A 22,015-nucleotide genomic window follows, 5' to 3' on the forward strand; every position below is an offset into this window, starting at 1 on the left:
CATACAATATTTGTCCTTTTGAGATTGACTTATTTCACTCAGCATAGTGCCCTCCAGATTCATCCATGTTGTGAGATGCTTTGCAGATTCATCATTGTTCTTTATAGTTGTGTAATACTCCATTGTGTGTATGCACCATAGGTTGTTTATCCATTCATCTGTTGATGGTCATCTAGGTTGTTTCCATCTTTTTGCTATTGTGAACAATGCTGCAATGAACATGGGTACGCATATGTCAATTCGACTCTTATTTCTCTAGGGTATATTCCTAGGAGTGAGATTGCTGGATCATATGGTATTTCTATTTCTAGCTTTCTAAGGAAGCACCATATCATTTTCCAAAATGGTTGTATCATTTTGCATTCACACCAGCAGTGCATAAGAGTTCCAATCTACCCACAGCCTCTGCAACATTTGTTATTTTCTGTTTTTTTGAGTTTTTGTTTATTTCATTTATTTTTGCTCTGATCTTTATTATATCCTTCTTCTGGTGGCTGTGGGCTTCTTTTGCTGTTCTCTATTTGTTCAAGGAAACCCTGGCGGCGTAGTGGTTAAGTGCTCCGGCTGCTAACCAAAGGGTTGGCAGTTCAAATCCACCAGGCACTCCTTGGAAACTCTATGGGGCAGTTCTACTCTGTCTTATAGGGTCACCAAGAGTTGGGATTGACTCGACGGCACTGGATTGGGCTGTTTGCTCAAGTTGTGTAGCTAATGTTTTGATTTTGACCGTTCTTTTTTGATGTGTGCATCTTTTGCTATAAATTTGCCTCTGAGCACTGCTTTTGCTGTGTCCCAAAGGTTTTGGTATGATGTGTTTTCATTCTCGTTTGATTCTAGGAATTTTTTGTATTCCATCTCTGACTTCTATTACTCAGTGGTTTTTAAGCAGGGTGTTACTCGGTTTCCATGTAATTGATCTTTTTCCTTGCCCTTCCTGTTGTTAATTTCTACTTAGATGGTGTTGTGATCAGAGAAGATACTTTGTATTATCTCAGTGCTTTGGATTTTGCTGAGGGTTGCTCTGTGGCCTAAGATGTGGTCTGTTCTGAAGAATGTTCCATGTATGTTGGAAAAGAATACGTACTTTGCAGCTGTTGGATGGGCTGTTCTATATATTTCTATGAGTTCAAGTTGGCTGATTGTGTCCTTTAGATCTTCTGTATCTTTGCTGAGTTTCTTTCTAGATGTTCTGCCTTTTATCGAAAGTGAAGTGTTGAAGTCTCCTACTATTACTGTGGAACTGTCAATTTCTCATTTCAGTGCTCTTAGAGTTTGTTTTATGTATTTTGGAGCCCTGTCATTGGGGGGTTAGGTATTTATTATGGTTATGTCTTCATGATGGAGTGTCCCTTTAATCATTATATAGCTCCCTTCTTTGTCTTTTATGTTGGGTTTTGTTTTAAAGTCTGTTTTATCTGAGACTAGTATTGCCACTCTTGCTCTTTTTTGGTAGCTGTTTGCTTGATACTTTTTTTTCCATCCTTTGATTTTTAATAGATTTATGTCTTTGTTTCTAAGGTGAGTCTCTAAAAAAAACAGCATATTGATGGATCCTGTTTTTTTATCCATTCTGTCACTCTGTCTTTATGGGTGCACGTAGGGCATTTATGTTCAGTGTAATTATTGACAGGTGTGAGTTTATTGCTGTAATTTTGTAATGCTTTTCTTTGTGGTGTTGACATTCTCCTTGTTCCTGTTATTCTCCTGTGCTGAATTCCTTTTGTTTGTTAATTTTTTTTCATTTCTTTTGTTTTTGTAGATTTTGTTTTTACTGAGACTTTATGTTTTTCTTCTTTATTTTGATGAGTAGGTTAATTAACTTTCTTTGTGGTTACTTTGAAATTTACCCTTATCTTCCTAGGTTTGAACCAGTCTATTATTACTGGATATTGCCTTGCCTTCCTCTCCATTAGAAAGTTCTATACCTACACCGTTTATTCCTGCTTTTATTGTTTTGATGTTGTTGTCACTTAGATTAATCTCCCTGGTTCCGTGTTGTAAATCTTTTGGTACTGAATGGTCCTTGAGAGTTCATTTCCTAGATTGGTATCTGGCTGGTGCAATCTTGCATCCTAGATTCAGGCTGTGGTCTGATGTTTGTTCTGAAACCAAAGGACTCCCTTTAATAATAATTGTAAGTTTTGTTTGATTTTTACATATTCCTTCACTTTCTGTTTATCTGAAAATGACCTAATTTCACCATCATATTTGAATGAGAGTATTGCAGGATATATTATTCTTGGTTGGCAGTTTTTTCTTTCAAAGTTTTATATGTACGTCATCCCATTTTGCCTTCTTGCCTGCATGGTTTGTGCCAAGTAATGAGAACTTAGTCTTATTGTTTCCCCTCTGTATGTGACTTCGTTTTTCTCAAGGTGCTCTCAGGATTCTTTCATCGTCTTTGGTTTTAGCGAGCGTGATTATGATATACCTTGGTGATTTTCTTTTGGCGTCTATCCTATATGGGGTTCATTGAGCTTCTTGGATGGTCAGCTTTTCATCGTTCATGATATTATGGAAGTTTTCTGTCAGCAATTCTTCAATGATCCTGTCTGTGTTTTCTGTTTTCTCCCCCTGTTCTGGAACTCTGATCACTTGTAAATTTTGCTTTTATTATATCCCACGTCATTCTCAGGGTTTCTTCATTTTTCATTCTTTTTTCTGATTTTCCTAAGACAAAGTTGTATCCAGGGATTTGTCTTCAGTTTGCTGATCCTGTCTTCCATTGTTTCACACCTGTTCCTCAGTTCTTCTATGACATGACCGTTTCTGAAATCTTGTTTATCTTTTGGATTTCTAATTGTTGTTTTTGTATAATTTTTAGTTGTGAATTTATTTTGATATTTTGTTCCTGTATTATTTTCCTGAATTCTTTCATTTTTTGTCTATATTTTCCATGAATTTGACCGTTTTTTCCTCATTTTTGTCTACCTTCTGCTTCAGTTCTTGGATATCTCTGAATATTAGAGACTCGAATTCCCCATCAGGTACTTCTAGTGCCTTTTCTTCTACTGGAAAATCATCTGGTGTTTTATTTTGGATGCCTACTGCAACTGTATTTTCCTGTTTTTTTTTATATATATATTTTGATACTCTCTGCTGTCTTTGGGACATTCAGTAGTTATTTTCTTCACTTACTGATTATACATTTGTTTATTCTGCTTTTTTGTTTTATTGGGTTATGTCTGAGCAGGTTGCCTGTGTGTTTTTTGTTTGCTCTTCTGTGGTCACAGTACTTTTCACCTCCTTGTCCAATGGGCAGGGCCAGTTGCTCAGCTATGGTACATCAGGGCATGCCCAGCTGAAGGGAGGGGCTGGGATGGGTTGTTTTGGGCATGTACTGGGGCTGACAGGGTGGCTGGGGGTCAGTACATGGCAGGTTCCTGTAGGCCATGCTTGTGCTGCTCGAGGGTGTGATGTTGAGTGCACGGTGCAGGTAGTCAGAAGGGAAGGGGGAGGTTGTGATGTGTGGAGCTAAGATGGGTAAGGGAAAGAAGAGAGAGAGGAGAGGGAAACAGGAGCCAAAAAAACAGAAACAAAAAAAGTGCTGAGGCATCTTGTTTTTGGAGTGGAGGGATGAGAAACCAAAAAATAAAAAAGGGAAAGAGAAAAAAATAAATAAATAATTAAAAAAAAAAAAAACAGAAATGCCATCAGGGATCCCACTGCCAACTGGGGAAGTGGCTCCCAGGCTTTGGGACACTGCCTGTCTAGAAGGGGCAGAGATGGCACACAGCACCAGCTATTCAGGAGACAGGGAAAGAAGGAAAGCAGAGAAACTGAGAAATGAAGAAGAACAAAAAGGAAAAAAAAAGAGAGGGCCCCAGTGATTCCACTGGTGCAGCTACATAGACCAGGCAAGTGGCTCCCAAGCTGCACAGTACAGCTCGACTATAAGAGGCAGAGATGGCACACAGCTTCAGGTATTCAGGAGACAGGAAAAGAAGGTAAGTAGAGAGACACAGGAAACTGAAAAATGAAGAAAAACAAAAACGGAAAAAGAGAAAAAATAATATAAAAGAAAAAGAAAGAAATGCCCCCAGGGATCCCACCAGTGCAGATGCACAGATTGGGGAAGTGGCTCTGAAGTTGCATAGTACAGCCTGGGTAGCAGGGGCAGAGATGCACACAGTGCTGGATATTCAGGAGACAGGAAAAGAAGACAAGTAGAGATGAAAAATGGAGAAATGAAGAAAGACAAAAAGGAAAAAAGAAAAAATAACTAAATTTTTTTTTAAAAAAAGGCCCCTGGTGATCCCACTGGCACAGCCGCACAGACTAGGAAAGTGGCTCCCAAGCCACGTGGTATGGCCTGGCTAGAAGGGGCAGAGATGGCACAGAGTGCCAGATATTCAGGAGATAGGAAAAGAAGGTAGGTAGAGAGAGACAAGAAACTGAGAAATGAAGAAACATGAAAGGAGAAAAAAAACACCTCCAGGTATCTCACTGGTGTCGCTGTGCAGACTGGTGAATTGGCTCCCAAGCCACAGAATGCAGTCTGGCTAGAAGGGGCTCCTAAGCTGCGAAAAGAAAAAACAAAACAACAACAACAAAAAAGGCCCTGGGGAATCCCACCAGCATGGTGGCACGGACCGGGGAACAAGTTGCCAGCCAAAAAGTGCTTCACAGCCTGTCAAGAAGCAAAAGACTCAACATTGTAAAAATGTCTATTCTACCCAAAGCAATCTATAGATACAATGCAATCCCAACCCAAATACCAATGATTTTTTAAAGAGATGGAGAAACAAATCACCAACAAATCACCAACTTCATATGGATGGGAAAGAGGCCCCAGATAAGTAAAGCATTACTGAAAAAGAAGAACAAAATGGGAGGCCTCACACTACCTGATTTTTAGAACCTATTATACCACCACAGTACTTAGAATATCCTGGTACTGGTACAACAACAGATACATAGACCAATGGAACAGAACTGAGAATCCAGACATAAATCCATTCACATATGAGCAGCTGATATTTGACAAAGGCCCGAAGTCTGTTAAATGGGGAAAAGACAGTCTTTAACAAATGGTGCTGGCATAACTGGATATCCATTTGCAAAAAGATGAAACAAGACCCATACCTCACTCCATGCACAAAAACTAACTGAAAATGGATCAAACACTTAAATATAAAATCTAAAACAATAAAGATCATGGAAGAAAAAATAGGGACAATGCTAGGAGCCCTAATACATGGCATAAAGAGTATATAAAACATTACTAACAATGCACAAACACCAGAAGAGAAACTAGGTAACCGGGAGCTACTAAAAATCAAACACTTATTCTCATCCAAAGACTTCACCAAAAGAGTAAAAAGGTTACCTACAGACTGGAAAAAAGTTTTTGGCTACGACAAATCTGGTCAGCATCCGATCTCTAAAATCTACATGATACTGCAAAAACTCAACAACAAAAAGACAACCCAGTTAAAAAATGGGCAAAGGATATGAACAGGCACTTCACCAAAGAAGACATTGACACGGCTAACAGATACATGAGAAAATGCTCATGATCATTAAAAAAAAAAAAAAAATGATCATTGGCCATTAAAAATTAGAGAAGTGCAAATCACATCTACAATGAGATAGCATCTCACCCCAACAAGGCTGGCGTTAATCCAAAAAACACAAAAGAATAAATGTTGGAGAGGCTATGGAGAGACTGGAATGCTTACACACTGCTGGTGGGAATGTAAAATGGTACAGCCACTTTGGAAATCAATTTGGCGCTTCCTTAAAAAGCTAGAAATAGAATTACGATACTCTCCAGCAATTTCACTCCTTGGAATATATCCAAGAGAAATAAAAGCCTTCATAGGCACAGATATATGTGCACCCATGTTCACTGCAGCACTGTTTACAGTATAACAAAAAGACGGAAGTAACGAAGGTGCCCATCAGTGGATGAATGGATGAATAAATTTTGGTGTATTCACATAATGGAATACTACACAACTATTCAGGACAACGATGAATCTGTGAAACATCTCCTAACATGGAGGAGTCCGGAGGGCATTAGGCTGAGTGAAATTAGTCAGTTGCAAAAGGACAAATATTGTATGAGACCACTATTACAAGAACTCAAGAAAAAGTTTAAACACAGAAGAAAATATTCTTTGATGGTTATGAGGGTGGGGAGGGAAGGAGAGGGATATTCACTAATTAGATAGTAGACAAGAACTATTTTAGGTGAAGGGAAAGACAATACACAGTAGAGGAAAGGTCAACACAACTGGACTAAACCAAAAGCAAAGAAGTTTCCTGAATACAAGGGAACACTTCAATGGCCAGAGTAGCAGGGAAGGGAGTTTGGGTACCATGGTTTCAGGGGCCATCTAGGTCAAGTGGCATAACAAAATGTATTAAGAAAATGTCCTGCATCACACTTCGGTGACTGGTGTCCGGGGTCCGGCCATATAAGATGCATCAATTGGTCTGAATCCACCTGGAGCAAAGGAGAATGAAGAACATCAAAGACACAAGGTAAATATGAGCCCAGGAGACAGAAAGAGCCACATAAACCAGAAACTACATCAGCCTGAGACTGGAAGAACTAGATGGTGCCTGGCTACCACTGATGATTGCCCTGACAGGGAACACAATGGAGAATCCCTGATGGAGCAGGAAAACAGTGGGATGCAGACCTCAAATTCTCATAAAAAGACCAGAGTTGATTGTCTGACTGAGACTAGAGGGACCCTGGAGGTCATGGTCCCCAGACCCTCTGTTAACTCAAGATTGGAACCATTCCCAAAGCCAACTCTTTAGACAGGGATTGGACTGGACCATAGGACAGAAAATGATACTTGCGAGGAGTGAGCTTCTTGGCTCAAGTAGACACATGAGACTGTGCGGGCAACTGCTGTCTGGAGGGGAGATGAGAGGGCAGAGGGGGATAGGAGCTGGTTGAGTGGGCACGGCAAATACAGGGTGGAGAGGAGAAGTGTGCTGTCTCATCAGGGGGAGGGCAGCTAGGAGAGCATAGCAAGGTGTGTATGAGTTTTTGTATGAGAGGCTGACTTGATTTGTAAACTTTCACTTAAAGCACAATAAATTAAAAAAATTAAGAAAAGAAGCAAAGATGGTGCATGGTGCTAGGTGTTCAAGAGAAAGGAGGGGGGCAAGGAGGTGAGAGGCAGGGAAGAAACCAAAAGAAGCCAACAAGAGCAACACTAGCAGCAACGAAATGGTACTGAAGGAGCTGGCTGGTATAGGTGAGGTGAATCCAAGCAGCACAGAGCCAGTAACTCCCTAGCCATGGTCACTCGGCCACTGGGAAAGCAGCAAAGGCCAACCAGGGAGAAGGGTGAGGGATGGGAAAATATGTATTGCTGGGTTCTGGGTGCTCCGTCTCCTGGTAGGAGCTCCATGAAGCTACTTTCTTCTACTCCTGCCCACCAATCTCTGACAGGAGTACAAGATGGTAAATATGTGCTGTGTTAGCTGATAGGGGACCTCCACATGTATCTTCCCTCGCTCTCTGTTCTCTTTCAGTTTCTTATCTCATTTGGTGCTTGGTTGAGTTGTTTATCTCTTTGTTTGATGCTTAGGGTTCCAGGATTGACGTTTGTCTCTGTTTTACTCAGTTTTTCAGGTCTTTGCTGTCTAGGGATGGTGTGGTGCTTCCGTCTATAGCACCATGTTGGCCCGCCTTTGCAGAAAGTACATATTAAGACTTGGAGGAACGGGAGCACTATAACTCATTGCTACCGAGTTGATTCTGACTCATAGTGACCCTATAGGATGGAATAGAACTGCCCCTTAGGGCTTCCAAGGCTGTGAAACTTTCTGGAAGCAGACTGCCACAACTTTCTGCCATGGAGCTGCTGGTGGGTTCAAACTACTGAAGTTTTGGTTGGCAGCCAAATGCTTTAACCACTCTGCTACGAGGACTCAAATATAGGGAAATGCTGTGGCCCCTGTGAATCCTTGACTGACCATCCAGCGCTCCCTTCCAGACAGACTAAGGAGAAATAGAGCATCAGAGACTCCCTGATGCTCGATAGAAACATTGAAAAGAGGAAGTCCATATGTGGAGTTAAGAGAAAAGAACCAGAAAATCTCAGTAACAAGCTATTATATTTTTGAACAACAGAAGGAACTCTAAAGCAGAAAAGTTCTTAAAGATACCATATATTCCTTAACCAGGAAAACTAATTTCTCATAAAGTGAGCAACAAAAGAGGATCAGGGTCAAGTCTTATACATAATTAAAAGAAAAAAGAGAATAAGAAGCAGAATAATTTATCTATAGACAATGAAAGCATGCCATAAATACATGTCCCCAATACAGATCAAATTGAAAACCTACTATTTCAAAAAGACAGAACATTAGTAATATGATAACATACGTTAAAGAACAACATAAATCTGAAATAGGAGAATTTGGAAATGAGGTGACAGAACTCAGGAAGGGATTTGAAATAAAGGAAAAATATATTTTCAGGAATGAAGACTAAATACAAAGACCATGAGAGGAGCAAAAAAATACAACAGATAATGCCTAAAGAGAAATAGTAGGTAAAAAGGAGGAACATTTTCAAAATCAAGAAGAGATGGAGGCATTGTGAATTCAAGGGTAAAAGATCTAGTGAGGTCTAGTGAGAGACTCAGATGTGCATATAAATTATTAAGATGTATTGTTATTGAGTAGCCTATAATGGAATCCTGCAGATAACTGTTACAAACTCTGGATAAAATATAAAAAACTACTATCTGGAGGTACTGGAAATTGACCAAAAGCAGGCAGAAACTGAAGTGGAGTCAGCAACTGGAGAAGAGAATGACACTGGGTAAATTTCCCTTTCTCATGTACATGTATTTTGGCCTGAGGGTAGGCCCTGTGCAGTGCTGGGCATTTGGTACTTGGATTGCAATCAGTAGTTACTGACTTAAAGAACCAGAGGATAGAGTTTGAGGCTATCACAGCAGCTGAAAATTGAAAGGATAAATCTTGGAGTGTATAGAGTTACACTAATTTCTGAACATTACCCAAATCTCTGGCTGACCCTTGTACTACGCATGCTTGAGGCAGACTCAAAGCAGCCCAGCCAAGGCTAAAAGAACTGAAGGGATTTCAGCTGCTGCCTACCACAAGGGAGACAGATTTTGAGTTTAAAATTCATCCAGATTGATTCCTTGCTAATATAAAGAAAAAAAGCAATACTCTTCAAAGAAGCATAAAAGATTCCAGAGTTTCTATGACACATCTACCATGATGGAGACCTGGTGGTACAGTGGTTAAGAGCTACGGCTGCTAACCAAAAGGTTGGCAGTTTGAACCCACCAGCCACTCCTTGGAAACCCTATGGGGTAGTTCTAAAACTCTGTCCTTTAGGGTTGTTATGAGTCAGGATCAACTTGATGGCAACGAGGCTTTTTTTTAATCTACAATGATGTCCAGGATACAAACAAAAATTCCTAGATACATTAAGAAACAAGAAAATGTTACTGCTGGTGAAGAGAAAAAACCATCAATGTTAGCAAATGAGGGTTTTAAAGAACTCTTATGACTATGTTAAAAGATAAAAGAATATTAATAATGAACAGATAGGATGTCTCAGTAGAGGAACAAAAACTAAAAACTAAGGGACTTTCTAGAACTGAAAATAAGCTATATGAAATAAGAAATTCACTGGAAGGTCAACCACAGATTGGAAATGGCAGAAAAACATTAGTAAATTTTAAGACAGGTCAATAGAAATTACCCAGTCTGAAGAACAGAGAGAAAAAAATTGAAAAAAATAGAGCCTGAGAGATCTGAGAGACAATTTCAAGTGATCTACCGTATGTCTAATTGAAGTCCAAGAAGGAGAAGAGAATCAAAGATGAAAAAAATTTTTTTTTGAAGTAGTAATGGCTGTAAATTTCTCAAATTTTGAGAAAGAAATAGGTTTACAGATTTTAAAAGCTCAGAAAACTGCAAACAGAATGAATATGAAGAAAATCTTCATATAGGCATATTATAGTCAAAACTGTAGAAAACCAATGATAATTAGAAAATCATGAAAGCAGCCAAAGAAAAATGGCACATTGCATACAGGGGAACAATCACACAATGATAGCTGAGTTCTCATCAGAAAAAAATGATGGCCAGAAGATAGTTGAATGACATTTTTAAAGTTCTCAAAGGAAAAACAGTTAACCCAGTTTTCTATATCCAGTGATATGTATTATCTTTCAAGAATGAAGGTAAACTAGAGACAGAAAGGGCCACATAAATCAGAGACTACATTGTCCTGAGACCAGAACTAGATGGTGCCCGGGTATAACCCAATGGCGGCCCCGACAGGGAACACACAACAGAGAATCCCTGATTGAGCAGGAGAACAGTGGGATGCAGAACTCAAATTCTCATAAAAAGACCAGACTTAATGGCCTGACTGAGACTAGAAGGACCCCGGAGGTCATGGTGTTCAGACCTTCTGTTAGCCCAAGGCTGGAACCATTTCCAAAGCCAACCTTTCAGACAGGGATTGGACTGGGCTATAAAACAGAAAATGATACTGGTGAGGAGTGAGCTTCTTGGCTCAAGTAGACACATGAGACTATGTGGGCAGCTCCTGTCTGGAGGGGAGATGAGAAGCCAGAGGGGGACAGGAGCTGACTGAATGGACACGGGGAACACAGGGTGGAGAGAGGAGTGTGCTTCCTCATTAGGGGGAGAGCAACTAGGAGTACATCATAGCAAGGTGTATATAAATTTGTGTATGTGAGACTGACTTGATTTATAAACTTTTACTTAAAGCACAATTTAAAAAAAGAATGAAGGTAAAATAAAGACATCATCAGATAATAAAAAATGGAGAGTTATTTATAAGCAGATCTGCATTGCAGGAAATGTTTTAAGAATGTTCTTTAGGCTGAAGAAGATGATACCAGGTAGAAATATGAGTCATCAGGAAAAATTGAAGGGCATGGAAAATGTTAAATATGTGGACAGGTATAAAAGACTTTTGTTTCATCAGTGAAAATATGTGACTGTTTAAAAGCAAAATTTATAACACTGTGTAGTTGGGTTTATAACACGTAGATGTAATACGTATGAAAAGCATAGCATAAGTAAGGCAGTAAATGGAACTATTGGATTGCAAGGTTCTTATATTTTATGTGAAGTCATGAAGACTGTGAAAAGTTAAGGATATATATTGCAATACCTGGAAAAAAAAGGCAATGTTATAGCTAATAAGCCAATAGATAAAATGAAATTGTACAAAATATTCAGTAAACCCAAAGGGAAATAGGAAAGGAAGAATAAAGAACAAAATATAGAGACTAACAGAAATTAAATAGCAAAATGGTAGTTGTAAATCCAATTATATCAATAATTACATAAATGTAAATGGACTAAATACTGCAATTAAAAGACAGAAATTACCCACAAGATAAAACTATATGCTGTCCACAAGATGCACACTATAAAGACACAATATAAAGATTGATTCAGAGTAAAAGATAAAAAAGATATACTGTATAAGCAGTAAGAGCCCTGGTGATGCAGAGGTTAAGTGCTTCGCTGCTAACCGAAAGGTCAGCAATTCAGACCCACCAGCGGCTCTGCTGGAGAAAGATGTGGTAGTCTGCTTCTGTAAATATTGCAGCCTTGGAAACCCTATGAAAACCAAACCAAACCCACTGCCATCAAGTCAATTCTGACTCATAGAAACCCTACGGGCAGTTCTAACTCTGTCCTATAGGATTGCTGAGTTGGAATCGATTCAATACCGATGGATTTTGGTTTATATAAACAGTAAGATAAAAGAGCTGAATTAGCTGAAATAATATCAGATAAAGCAGACTTCAAAACAAAGAATATTATCAGAAAAAGAGAGGGATATTTCATAAAGGATATTTCTTCAGGAAGACATAACAGTCATAAATGTACACTTACCTGATGACAAAGCTTTAAAATAAATTATCTAAAAATGGAGAGAACTAAATATGGAATTAGATAATTTAACACCCCCTTTTCAGCAACTGATAGAATAACTGGTCAGAAAAATAAGGACATAAAAAACCTAAACAACACTCTCTACCATCTTGACCTATTTTGCATTTATGGAACACTATACCCAACAACTGCAGAGAACACATTCTACTTAAACACACAAGGAAAATTCCTGGAGACAGACCATGTATTTAGCCATAAAATAAGTCTCAATAAATTTCAAAATATTAAACTCTTACTGAATATGTTCTCTGATAAAGATGGAATTAAATTACAAATCAATCACAATGAGATACCTGAAAACTAATCCACCAAATATTTGGAAATTAAGCAATACTCTTCTCAATAACTTATTGGTCAGAGAAGAAATCACAAGGGATTAGAAAATATTTCTAACTGAATGATAGTGAAAATACAGCATATGAAAAATGTGTGAGATGTTAGCACTGCAGCTAAAGTTCAGAGGGGTATTTATAGCTTTAAATGCTTACACTGGAAAAGAAGAAAGGTATAAAATCATAATTGACCTAAGGTTCCACCTAAAGAAGCTAAAAAAAAAGAGGAGCAAAGTAAATACAAGTAGAAGAAAGAAAATGATAAAAATAAGAAAGAAATCAATAAAATATACAATTATCAAGAGAAAATCAACAAAGCCAGATGTTGATTCTTTGAAAGATCAATAAAATTCATAAACTACTAGCTAGTCAAATCAAGAAAAGGAGAGGATACAAATTACCAGGAAAGAGAGGTTATATTATAGATCCTGCAGTTAATAAAATGGCAATAAGGAAACATCATGAACAACTTTATGCCTGTTATTTGACAAATTAGATGAAATGGACAATTTTCTTAAGAGACACAAATTGCCAGATTGAGGCAAGCTGAAGTAGAAAATCTGAATATCCTTATAGGTATCAAAGAAATAGATTTTGTTATTTTTAGGGGGAAAAAAAACTGTTCCACCAAGAAGGGGGAAGAAACTCCTGCTCAGGTGATTTCCCTGGTGAATTTTATTAAACAATTAAGGAAGAAATAATACAACCATGCACGAATTCTTCCAGAAAATAGCAGAGAGAACACTTTCCAACTCATTCTATGTGTAAAGTATCCTGACACTAAAACTTGACATAAATATTACAAAAAACAATTAGATAATATTTCTTATAACATAGACACAAAAAACTATTACAAAGTATTAGTAAATTGAATTTAGTAATACCTTAAGCAAGAGAGGAAGGAGCCCTGGTGGTGCAATGGTTAAAGGGTTCGGCTGCTAATGGAAAGGTTATGTTCGAACCCACCAGCCGCTCCGTGGGAGGAAGATGTGGCAACTTACTTCCGTAAAGATTTACAGCCTTGAAAATACTATGGGGCAGTCCTGCTCTGTCCTATAGGATCACTATGAGTTGGAATTGGCTCCACAGCGACGGGTTTGGTATTTTTTTAAGCAAGAGGGGTTTATTCCAGGAATTCAAGTTTGGTGTAACATTTGAAAAGAAATTAGTGTAATTTAACCATGTTATCAGAATAAGGAAGAAAAAGCATGTGATCATTTTAAAAACATGTAAAAAGAAGAATTTACAAAATTCAATGCCCATTCGCAATCAAAAGCTGAGCTCTTAACCACTGTGCCACCAGGGCTCCTCAGATATTAGATATAGAAGAGAATTTCCTCAATTTAAAGGACATCTAAGAAAAACCTATACCTGACATCATACTTAATGGTAAAGCACTGAACTTTCCCCCTAAAATTAGGAACAAAGCAAATGTGTCCAATCTCACCGTGAGCCAATCTTACAGAAACACTTCCAGTCAACCAAGAAGTGGATGGAGAAACTTGTGATAAGACTAGATATTAAGCATTGAGTTAGAAAGAGACTAAAATAAATGTAGGTATTATATTTGCAGAACCAAATATAAATGTACAAGTTCTGCCAATGTGGAAGTGGTTTAAATAATAGAAGCCAGGAGAAAAAAAGAGAGAAAGATAGTAAAAGTCTACTGACTTCCTGGGGTATGAGTGAGTCAAAAGTTATTTAAAACTGATAAATCATGTAATAGAATATATACATATATACTAAAAACTCATTGCCGTCAAGTCCATTGCAACTCATAGTGACCCTATAGGACAGAGTAGAACTGCCCTGTTGGGTTCCAAGGAATAGCTGGTGGATTGAAACTGCCAACCTTTTGGTTGGCAGCCAAGCTCTTAACCACTGTGCCACCAGGGCTATATATATGCATTCATATATATGTTTATATATACATACATAAATATATGATATATACATATATATCATACATATATGAAGGTATAAATCTAAACTCTAAGGAAAAATATATAACTGTAATTGAGTTGAGGATGAAAGGGAAGTAAGGAAGGATGGGAGGAGAAATACACCAGTTTCTTCATTGCTCATGCTTGGAGTCAATAAAGCAGAAAGCATAACAAGGAATCAGGATAGAATATACTGACATATCAATGAATGGACTAAACTACTCTGTTAAATGAAACTGATTCTCAGGATCACAAAGCAAAACTCGACTGTTTGATGTCATGATAGGAAATTATTTCTATATGAACTGAAAATAAGCAAGATAGGTATAGTAGATATCATTTATAATGTTCATGGTGCATGTTCAGTTTTTACAAATTCTGGGAAGTTGCACAAGAAATTGTAGTAATGGTGATTTGCACTGGAGATTTTCTTTTTGCTGTATACCTTTTTGAACCCTTTAAATACCATTAACTATTAAAAAATTGGTAATTTATATTCTTAAAAATTTCTACCCAACTTAGCCTTAGGTTCAATTGAATTGCATTTTCATAGTACCAGGCATTTATTTACAGAGAAGGTAAGGAGACCATTAAAGAGACTAATGAAGATAAAGAGAAAAGAAGCTTTAATATGTAATGTACAAAGAAGTAGAGATACCAATTTCAATTCACTACCTCCCCTGCCCTGTCCTCTGACAAGTCTTTCTCTCTTGAGATACTCATGATTGACTATAGAAACAATATTAATATCCCTTTTGGGCCATAACTGGACTAACGTTGGGTCCCCATTTTTACAAGTGTTCCATGGGAGAAGTCATAAGGAGTTGAGTTGGATCTCAGAGCCTCACATGATCAAAAAGGTGTGCCCTGCAGTTGTACCACCCACTATCAGTAGGTCAGTCCTTTTGTATGTTAGACTTCTCTTCTTGTCAGTCTTCCCAAGCAAATTAAGTCAGAAGCAGTCTTTGTTGTTGTTAGTTGCCATCCAGTCAGCTCCAATTTATGGTGACCTTATGTATAACAGAACAAAACATTGCCTGGTCCTATGCCATCTTCATGATAGTTGGTATGTCTTAGTCCATTGTTTTGGCAGTTGTTTTAATCCATGTCCATTTAGGGTTTCCCCTGTTTTCGCTCTCTACTACTTTACCAAACAGGATACCCTTTTCTAGCAATTGGTCTTTCCTGATGACATGTCTAAAGTAAGTGAGCCAAAGTTTTGCCATCCTAACTTTTAAGCAGAATTCTGGTTGTATTTTTTCTAAGACTTACATGCTTGTGTTTTTGGCAGTCTGCAATATTCTTTGCCAACACCACAGTTTGAGTGCATCAATTCTTCTTTCTTTTTCATTGTCTAGCTTTCACATGCAAATGAGGCAATCAAAAGGACCATGGCTTAGGTTAGGCATGCTTTAGTCATCAAACTTAAGCAGTTTCTTATTTGTCGGTGGCGATAGTATGCAAAACGAAAGTTATTGTGCCTGGTAACATCATGCTAATTCAGGAAGCGTAAGTGACGTTTATAGTGGTGTTTCACAAAATCTTACATTGACATTGACAAAGAAATTGCCACAGAAATGGATGATACAAACCTGCAAGAAATTGTAGACTTACAATCTAGAGATGACAATGATGTGGATGATAAAGACCTATCATTAGAGGAGCCTGAGCTTTTAAGTCAAACACAAGTTTTCATCTATGAAGGCTTTGAAGGAATTTGGAAAAGTTAAAGGAGACCAAGAGTTTTTTGATAAGGCTACAGACTTAGAAATTTGTTTCAATAATTTCATCAAAAAACCAAACAAACAGTTGATGTTAGATGTTTAATAAAAAAAGTGAATTTTACCCATATCTTTGTTTGAATAGTATATGCTTATATCTGTACGTAATTTGAATAAACATGCAAATCATGAAACAGTAACATCTTTGCTTTTTAAAACTTTGAAGAGGTCTTTTTGCAACAGATTTGCCCAATGAAGTATGTCATTTGATTCCTTGATTGCTACTGCCATGGGCATTGATTGTCAATCCAAGTAGAATCAAATCGTGGACAACTTCAATTTTTTTCTCCATTTATCATGATATTGTTTATAGATCAAATTTTGAGGATGTTCATTTTCTTCATATTGTGGCATAACCCATACTGAAGGCTGTGGTCTCTGACTTTCATCAGTATGTACTCCAAGTCCTCTTCATTGTCCGCATTCAAGGTTGTGTCATCTGCATATCGTAGGTCGTTAGTGAGTCTTCCTCCAATCCTGACGCTATGTCCTTCACAGTTCAGCTTCTGTGATTTTTTGTTTGCCATACAGATTTAATAAGGAAGATTAAAGGATACAACCCTGCAGCACACTTTTTCCAATTTTGAACTATGCAGTATCCCCCTGTTCTGTTGGAATGACTCCTTCTTCATACATGTATAGGTTCTACATGAGCACAATGAAGTGTTCTATAGTTCCCATTCTTTGTAATGATATCTGTAATTTGTTATGATCTGTACATTTGAATGCCTTTGTGTAGTCAATAAAACACAGGCAAACATCTTTCTGGTATTCTCTGCTTTAGGCCAATATCCACCTGACATCGGTAATGATATCCCTTGTTCCATGCCCTCTTCTGAACTCGAGCATCTGGCAATTCTCTGTCAATGTACAACTACAGTTGTGTTTGAATTATTTGCAGCAAAATTTTGCTAGCATGTGATACTAATGATGTTCAATAATTTCCACATTCCTTGTGATTACCTTTCTTTGAAATGGGTACACATAGTCAGTTGGCCAGGTAGCTGTCTTCCAAATTTCTTGACATAGATGAGAAAGCGCTTCCAGGGTTACATACCTTTGTAAAAGCATCTCAATTGATATTCTATCAATTCCTCAAGCCTTGTTTTTCGTCAGTGCCTTCAGAGCAGCTTGAACTTCTGCTTCAGTACCAGCAGTTTCTGGTCATATGCTACCTCTTGAAATGTTTGATCGTCAACTGATTATTTTTGGTACAGTGACTCTGTATATTCCTTCCATCTTCTTCCTAAGGAAACCTGGTCAGAGGAAGGGAACCATAATTATAATTAGCTCAACTGTTTTATCTCGACTAAGGAGATAAAAGGTTACTTTTTAATGTTAGGTCTTAATAATTAAGGACAGACTTACCAATCCACTGTACAATTTAAACCAAAACATACTTAGTATCTCTGATATATATTCTGTCTTATCTATGACTTTTCTTTTCCAAAGCAAGAAAACCCAACAGTATTCTGTAGGGAATACACTGATAGACACCTGTTTATTTATGCCAACTTCTAGGGTGAAATAATAAAAAAAATTTAAGGAAATTTTTAAACAGGAATACCTTTTTGCATGTTAGAAATGGCAGTGGATATTCTCATTCTCTGAAATTAGAGAAATATCAATCGTTTTATTATGATTTTTATATTTTGTAGGTTCTCCTTTTTTCCTAGTCTTTTGCTTTATAACCATACATTGTTAAAAATGAGAGGTAAAAAGGCTTCCTAATTTTCATTTCAGTGTACCACGTGCTCTAAAAGTAACTTGAAGTGAAGTTGGCCGTGCACTTTCATGATAAGGGATTATAGGTCTCTTACCCATTGCCAGCAAGTAGGTTCTGACTCATAGTGATCCTATAGGACAGAGTAGAACTGCCCCATAGGGTTTCCAAGGCTGTAATGTTTATAGGTGCAGACTGCCACGTGTTTCTCCCATGGAGCAGTTGGTGGGTTCGAACCAACGACTTTTCTGTTAGCAGCCAGGCACTTAATACTATGCCACCAGGGTTCCTTATAGGCCTCTTGGTTTGTATTATACTTGCATGGAAGAAAGCCTTTACTATAATACTTGTGTTCACTGACCATTACAGATTTAGTCTGGCTAAGTCCAAATTAAAAGCATTGTCTGAGGGTACCCGTATATGTTGTATTTCTGTTATCTAACTTTTTAAAAATGTTATTTCTATTTTTGTGACAGGAAACTTTTAAAGAGCAACTTTCACCAAAAAAAATGGGCTTCTTAAATGTGACAGAACTTGTTGGAGCTCTTAGTGATATTCTCTGTGTTGAGTTCAGGGAAGGAGAACAAGATTTACTAGTGTTTGATGCTGATATGAAGTCTCCACCACCTGGTGAGTTGAACCACAATATGATGCAAACCCGATTTTTAATGTGCTCTTGTAAGGACAGGGAAAAAGAAGGCATGGGTTACATAGGGTTTTTTATTATAACCACATCAACCAAACAGATCATGCATTAGCTATGAAAATGTTTTGTATATAATGACCTTCTTGTGATATTAGTTGTAATAAGGTTAACTTGTATTATTAGTAAAGACTATCTGAACTTTTTAAATTTACTTTCTTCATTGTCCAGATTTTTAGATAATTCTGAAGGAAACCAGCTTTCTGAAATGGTAATCTGAGGGGGAAGCACTAAATAGTTCAATGGTTCTTAATCCTGGCTGTGCATCAGAAGATTTTTAGAAATACCTGGAAATTCAGAATAAATGTGTGTGAGTTGAGACTCAGCACTTTTTTTCTAATAAACTTTTTATTTTGGGGTAATTTTAGGTTTACAGACAAGTTACAAAAGTAGTGCAGAATTCCCATATATTTTTTTACCCAGTTTCCCTAATATTAACGTCTTATATTACCTTGATACATTTGTCGAAACTAAGAAATTAACATTGGTGCACTACTATTAACTAAGCACTAGAGTTTATTCAGATTTCGCCACTTTTCCCACTAATATCCTTATTCTGTTTCTGGATCCACTCCAGGATACCGTATTGTATTTAGGGCACTTGGTTTTTGTTTTTTGGCTTAGTTTATTTTTTCTTTCGGGAAAAAAAAAAAATTTTTTTTTTTATTGTGCTTTAAGGGAAAGTTTACAATTCAAGTCAGTTTCTCCTACAAAAACCAATACATACATTGTTATGTGACCCTAGTTGCTTTCCCTGTAATGTGACAGCACACTCTTCCTCTCCACCCTGTATTTCCCATGTCCATTCAACCAGCTCCTGTCCTCCTCTGCCTTCTCCTCTCACCTCTATACAGGAGCTGCGGACCTAGTCTCATGTGTCTCCTTGAGCTAAGAAGCACACTCCTCACCAGTATCATTTTTATAGTCCAGTCTAATCTTTGTCTGAAGAGTTGGCTTCAGGAATGATTTCAGCTTTGGGGTAACAGAGAGTCCTGTCCTTTGGGGCCCCTCCAGTCTCAGTCAGACCACTAGAATTTGAGGTCTGCATCCCACCTTTCTCTCGCTCCGTCAGGGATTCTATGTTACGTTCCCTGTCAGGGCAGTCATCTAGTTCTTCTGATCTCAGGCAGATGGAAACTCTGGATTATGTGGCCCTTTCTGTCTCTTGGGCTCATATTTTCCTTGTGTCTTTGGTGTTCTTCATTCGCCTTTGCTCCAGGTGGGTTGGGACCAATTGATGTATCTTAGATGGCTGCTTGCTAGCTCTTAAGACCCTATACGCCACCCATCAAAGTGGATGTAGAACATTTTCTTTTGAAATTTTTATTGAGATAATTGTAGATTCACATGCAGTTGTCAGAAATAAAGGGAAACCCTGGTGGCACAGTGGTTAAGAGCTATGGCTACTAGCCAAAAGGTCGGCAGTTCGAATCCACCAGCTGCTCCTTGGAAATGCTATGGTGCAGTTCTACCCTGTCCTGTAGGGTTGCTATGAATTGCAATTTACTCAACGGCAACAGGTTTTATAATAAATAATAGAGAGAACTTTATCCAACTCCCACAAAACTATAGTATAATATGGTACTTATATTTTTATAAGCCTATACAAGCAATTGGAAACCCTGGTGGCTTAGTGGTTAAGTACTACGGCTGCTAACGAAAAGGTCGGCAGTTTGAATCCGCCAGGTGCTCCTTGGAAACTCTACGGGGCAGTTCTACTCTGTCCTGTAGAGTCGCTATGAGTTGGAATCGACTTGATGGCAGTGGGTGGGTTATACAAGCAATTATGATAGGTGTTTTTTAAAAATGTAAATGTTTTGTTGATTTTTCTGATTATTAAAGGTAACTCATGCTCATTCTAAAAATATTCAAACAGCATAGATGAGTAGAAAAGTAGAAAGTGGACATTTCCCATCATTTTACCCACAAGAAATATTGCTGTTAGAGTTTTGATATGTAGCCTTCCAGACTTTTTTCAATGTATATATAAACATATCTGGAATTTTTTTTAATTAGAAAAGCAGTATAAAAAATACATATATACTCATTTAAAAAATTCCACTAATACAGAGGTACACTGGTGTTAATAGTTTTAAGAGTGTGTCTTTTTGGAACTTTTCTATATAATACAGTTATTAATCATGTATAAATTTTGTAACACAAAACAGTATTATATAAATATTGTGTAAGCCATTGATTTTTATTCTTCATATATTGTGGTGTTTTTACATGTCAATATGCATAGGTTTATTTCATCCTTTTCAAATACATAGAATTCTTTTATGTGGCTATATTATAATTCATGTAACCAGGCTGCTATTGATGGATATTTAGATTGTTTCTACTTTTCACTATTGTGAAAAATATTCTTGTACCTACATCTTTGTACACTTAGTAGTTTATTTCTGGAGGAGCGACTATGGTTTTAGGTCTATTTGGAGTCTGTTTTAATGTGCTGGTAAATACACATTTAAATTTGAACATAATTTGTGATTGATTTGGAAATCCCCTAAGAATTAAAGTATCATATTATGGAATATTAAGTAGTCAAATTAAGAGAAGAGATATACTGTAGCACTGAATGTTCACTGCTTAAGCTGAACAAGAAATAAATTAAATCAGGGTATTGAAAAATAAAGACTTGCACAAAGTTTCAGAAGCCTTACCAGACCATAACATCACCTCCCCACTCAAATAATTTAAAATTTGTCCCCGTGTAGAGCTTCCATTATATCTCTCCACACTGAAAGGTCTGTGAGGACAGGATCATATCTCTTATTTATCATTGTCTCCCCAGTGCCTGGCACATAAAAGGTGCTTAGTAACAGTTGTACAAATTATTTTAACAAATATGTATAGGCTACTCTATTGGCTATTTCAGACGGAGCTCTTTCATCAGTTGGGAGTTTGCGTTTAGCTCTATCAGACAAGAAAACGGAAGCCAAAACCAGTCCCCCTAGAAATTCACTGTCTACCACTGCTATCAAGGAGTCTACATGGAACAGTCCTTTGAAGAACCTTATAGAGCCAGAACAGAAGATTTACAAAAAACCTAATCTTGTGGTAAAACCTTTACAGCTGGTGAGTGATGTTTACAAACTGTGCCCTGGAGATTTGACATCATGGAAAGTAACAGGATGAATGTGTCTTTAAACCAAGATTCTTTTTAGGAAAAATCTTATTTCTAGATATACCATTTCTTGGAAGAGATCCAGATCTTTGGTCTGAAGTCACCTTCTGCGCATTTCTTCTAGATTTCCATCTTTTATATAAGTAACTTTCCCTCAAGTCTCATCTTCAAGTTTTCAGATGGTTTAGAAGATTTGACAGCTCTCTCATGATGACATTGCTGATTCTGTATCATTGTGTTTCGATGTGTAGGTTTGAGGGAAAAACCTTGAGGGCTTCAAAGGGAAGAATTGAGGAGCTCTGTTTTGGCCGTATGGCTCAACTTTTGTAAATGGCTTTTACACCTATCCTCAGTTATCTCAGGGTCTTTTATTTTTTTCTCCTTCATTACATCTCCACACACTCTTCCCTCTGTGTTCTTATTTCCCATCACTTACTTTGTGTTATTA

The 22,015-nt window shown here is 37.5% G+C and overlaps 1 protein-coding gene across 7 annotated transcripts in view; it reads left to right on the top strand.

Annotated features, from left to right (window-relative positions):
- TDRD5 (tudor domain containing 5) overlaps positions 1 to 22,015 on the top strand; it is a 102,165-nt gene that overhangs the window by 26,900 nt on the left and 53,250 nt on the right. For all 7 annotated transcript variants that reach the window (XM_049868402.1, XM_049868404.1, XM_049868405.1 and 4 more), the window contains 2 exons: positions 18,211 to 18,364; positions 21,319 to 21,518. In XM_049868402.1, the coding sequence (XP_049724359.1) occupies positions 18,211 to 18,364; positions 21,319 to 21,518 (354 nt within the window). The remainder of the gene's footprint in view (positions 1 to 18,210; positions 18,365 to 21,318; positions 21,519 to 22,015) is intronic.

The sequence above is a fragment of the Elephas maximus genome, chromosome 24, assembly GCF_024166365.1.
Source record: "Elephas maximus indicus isolate mEleMax1 chromosome 24, mEleMax1 primary haplotype, whole genome shotgun sequence".
In the NCBI taxonomy this organism is placed as follows: Eukaryota; Metazoa; Chordata; class Mammalia; order Proboscidea; family Elephantidae; genus Elephas; species Elephas maximus.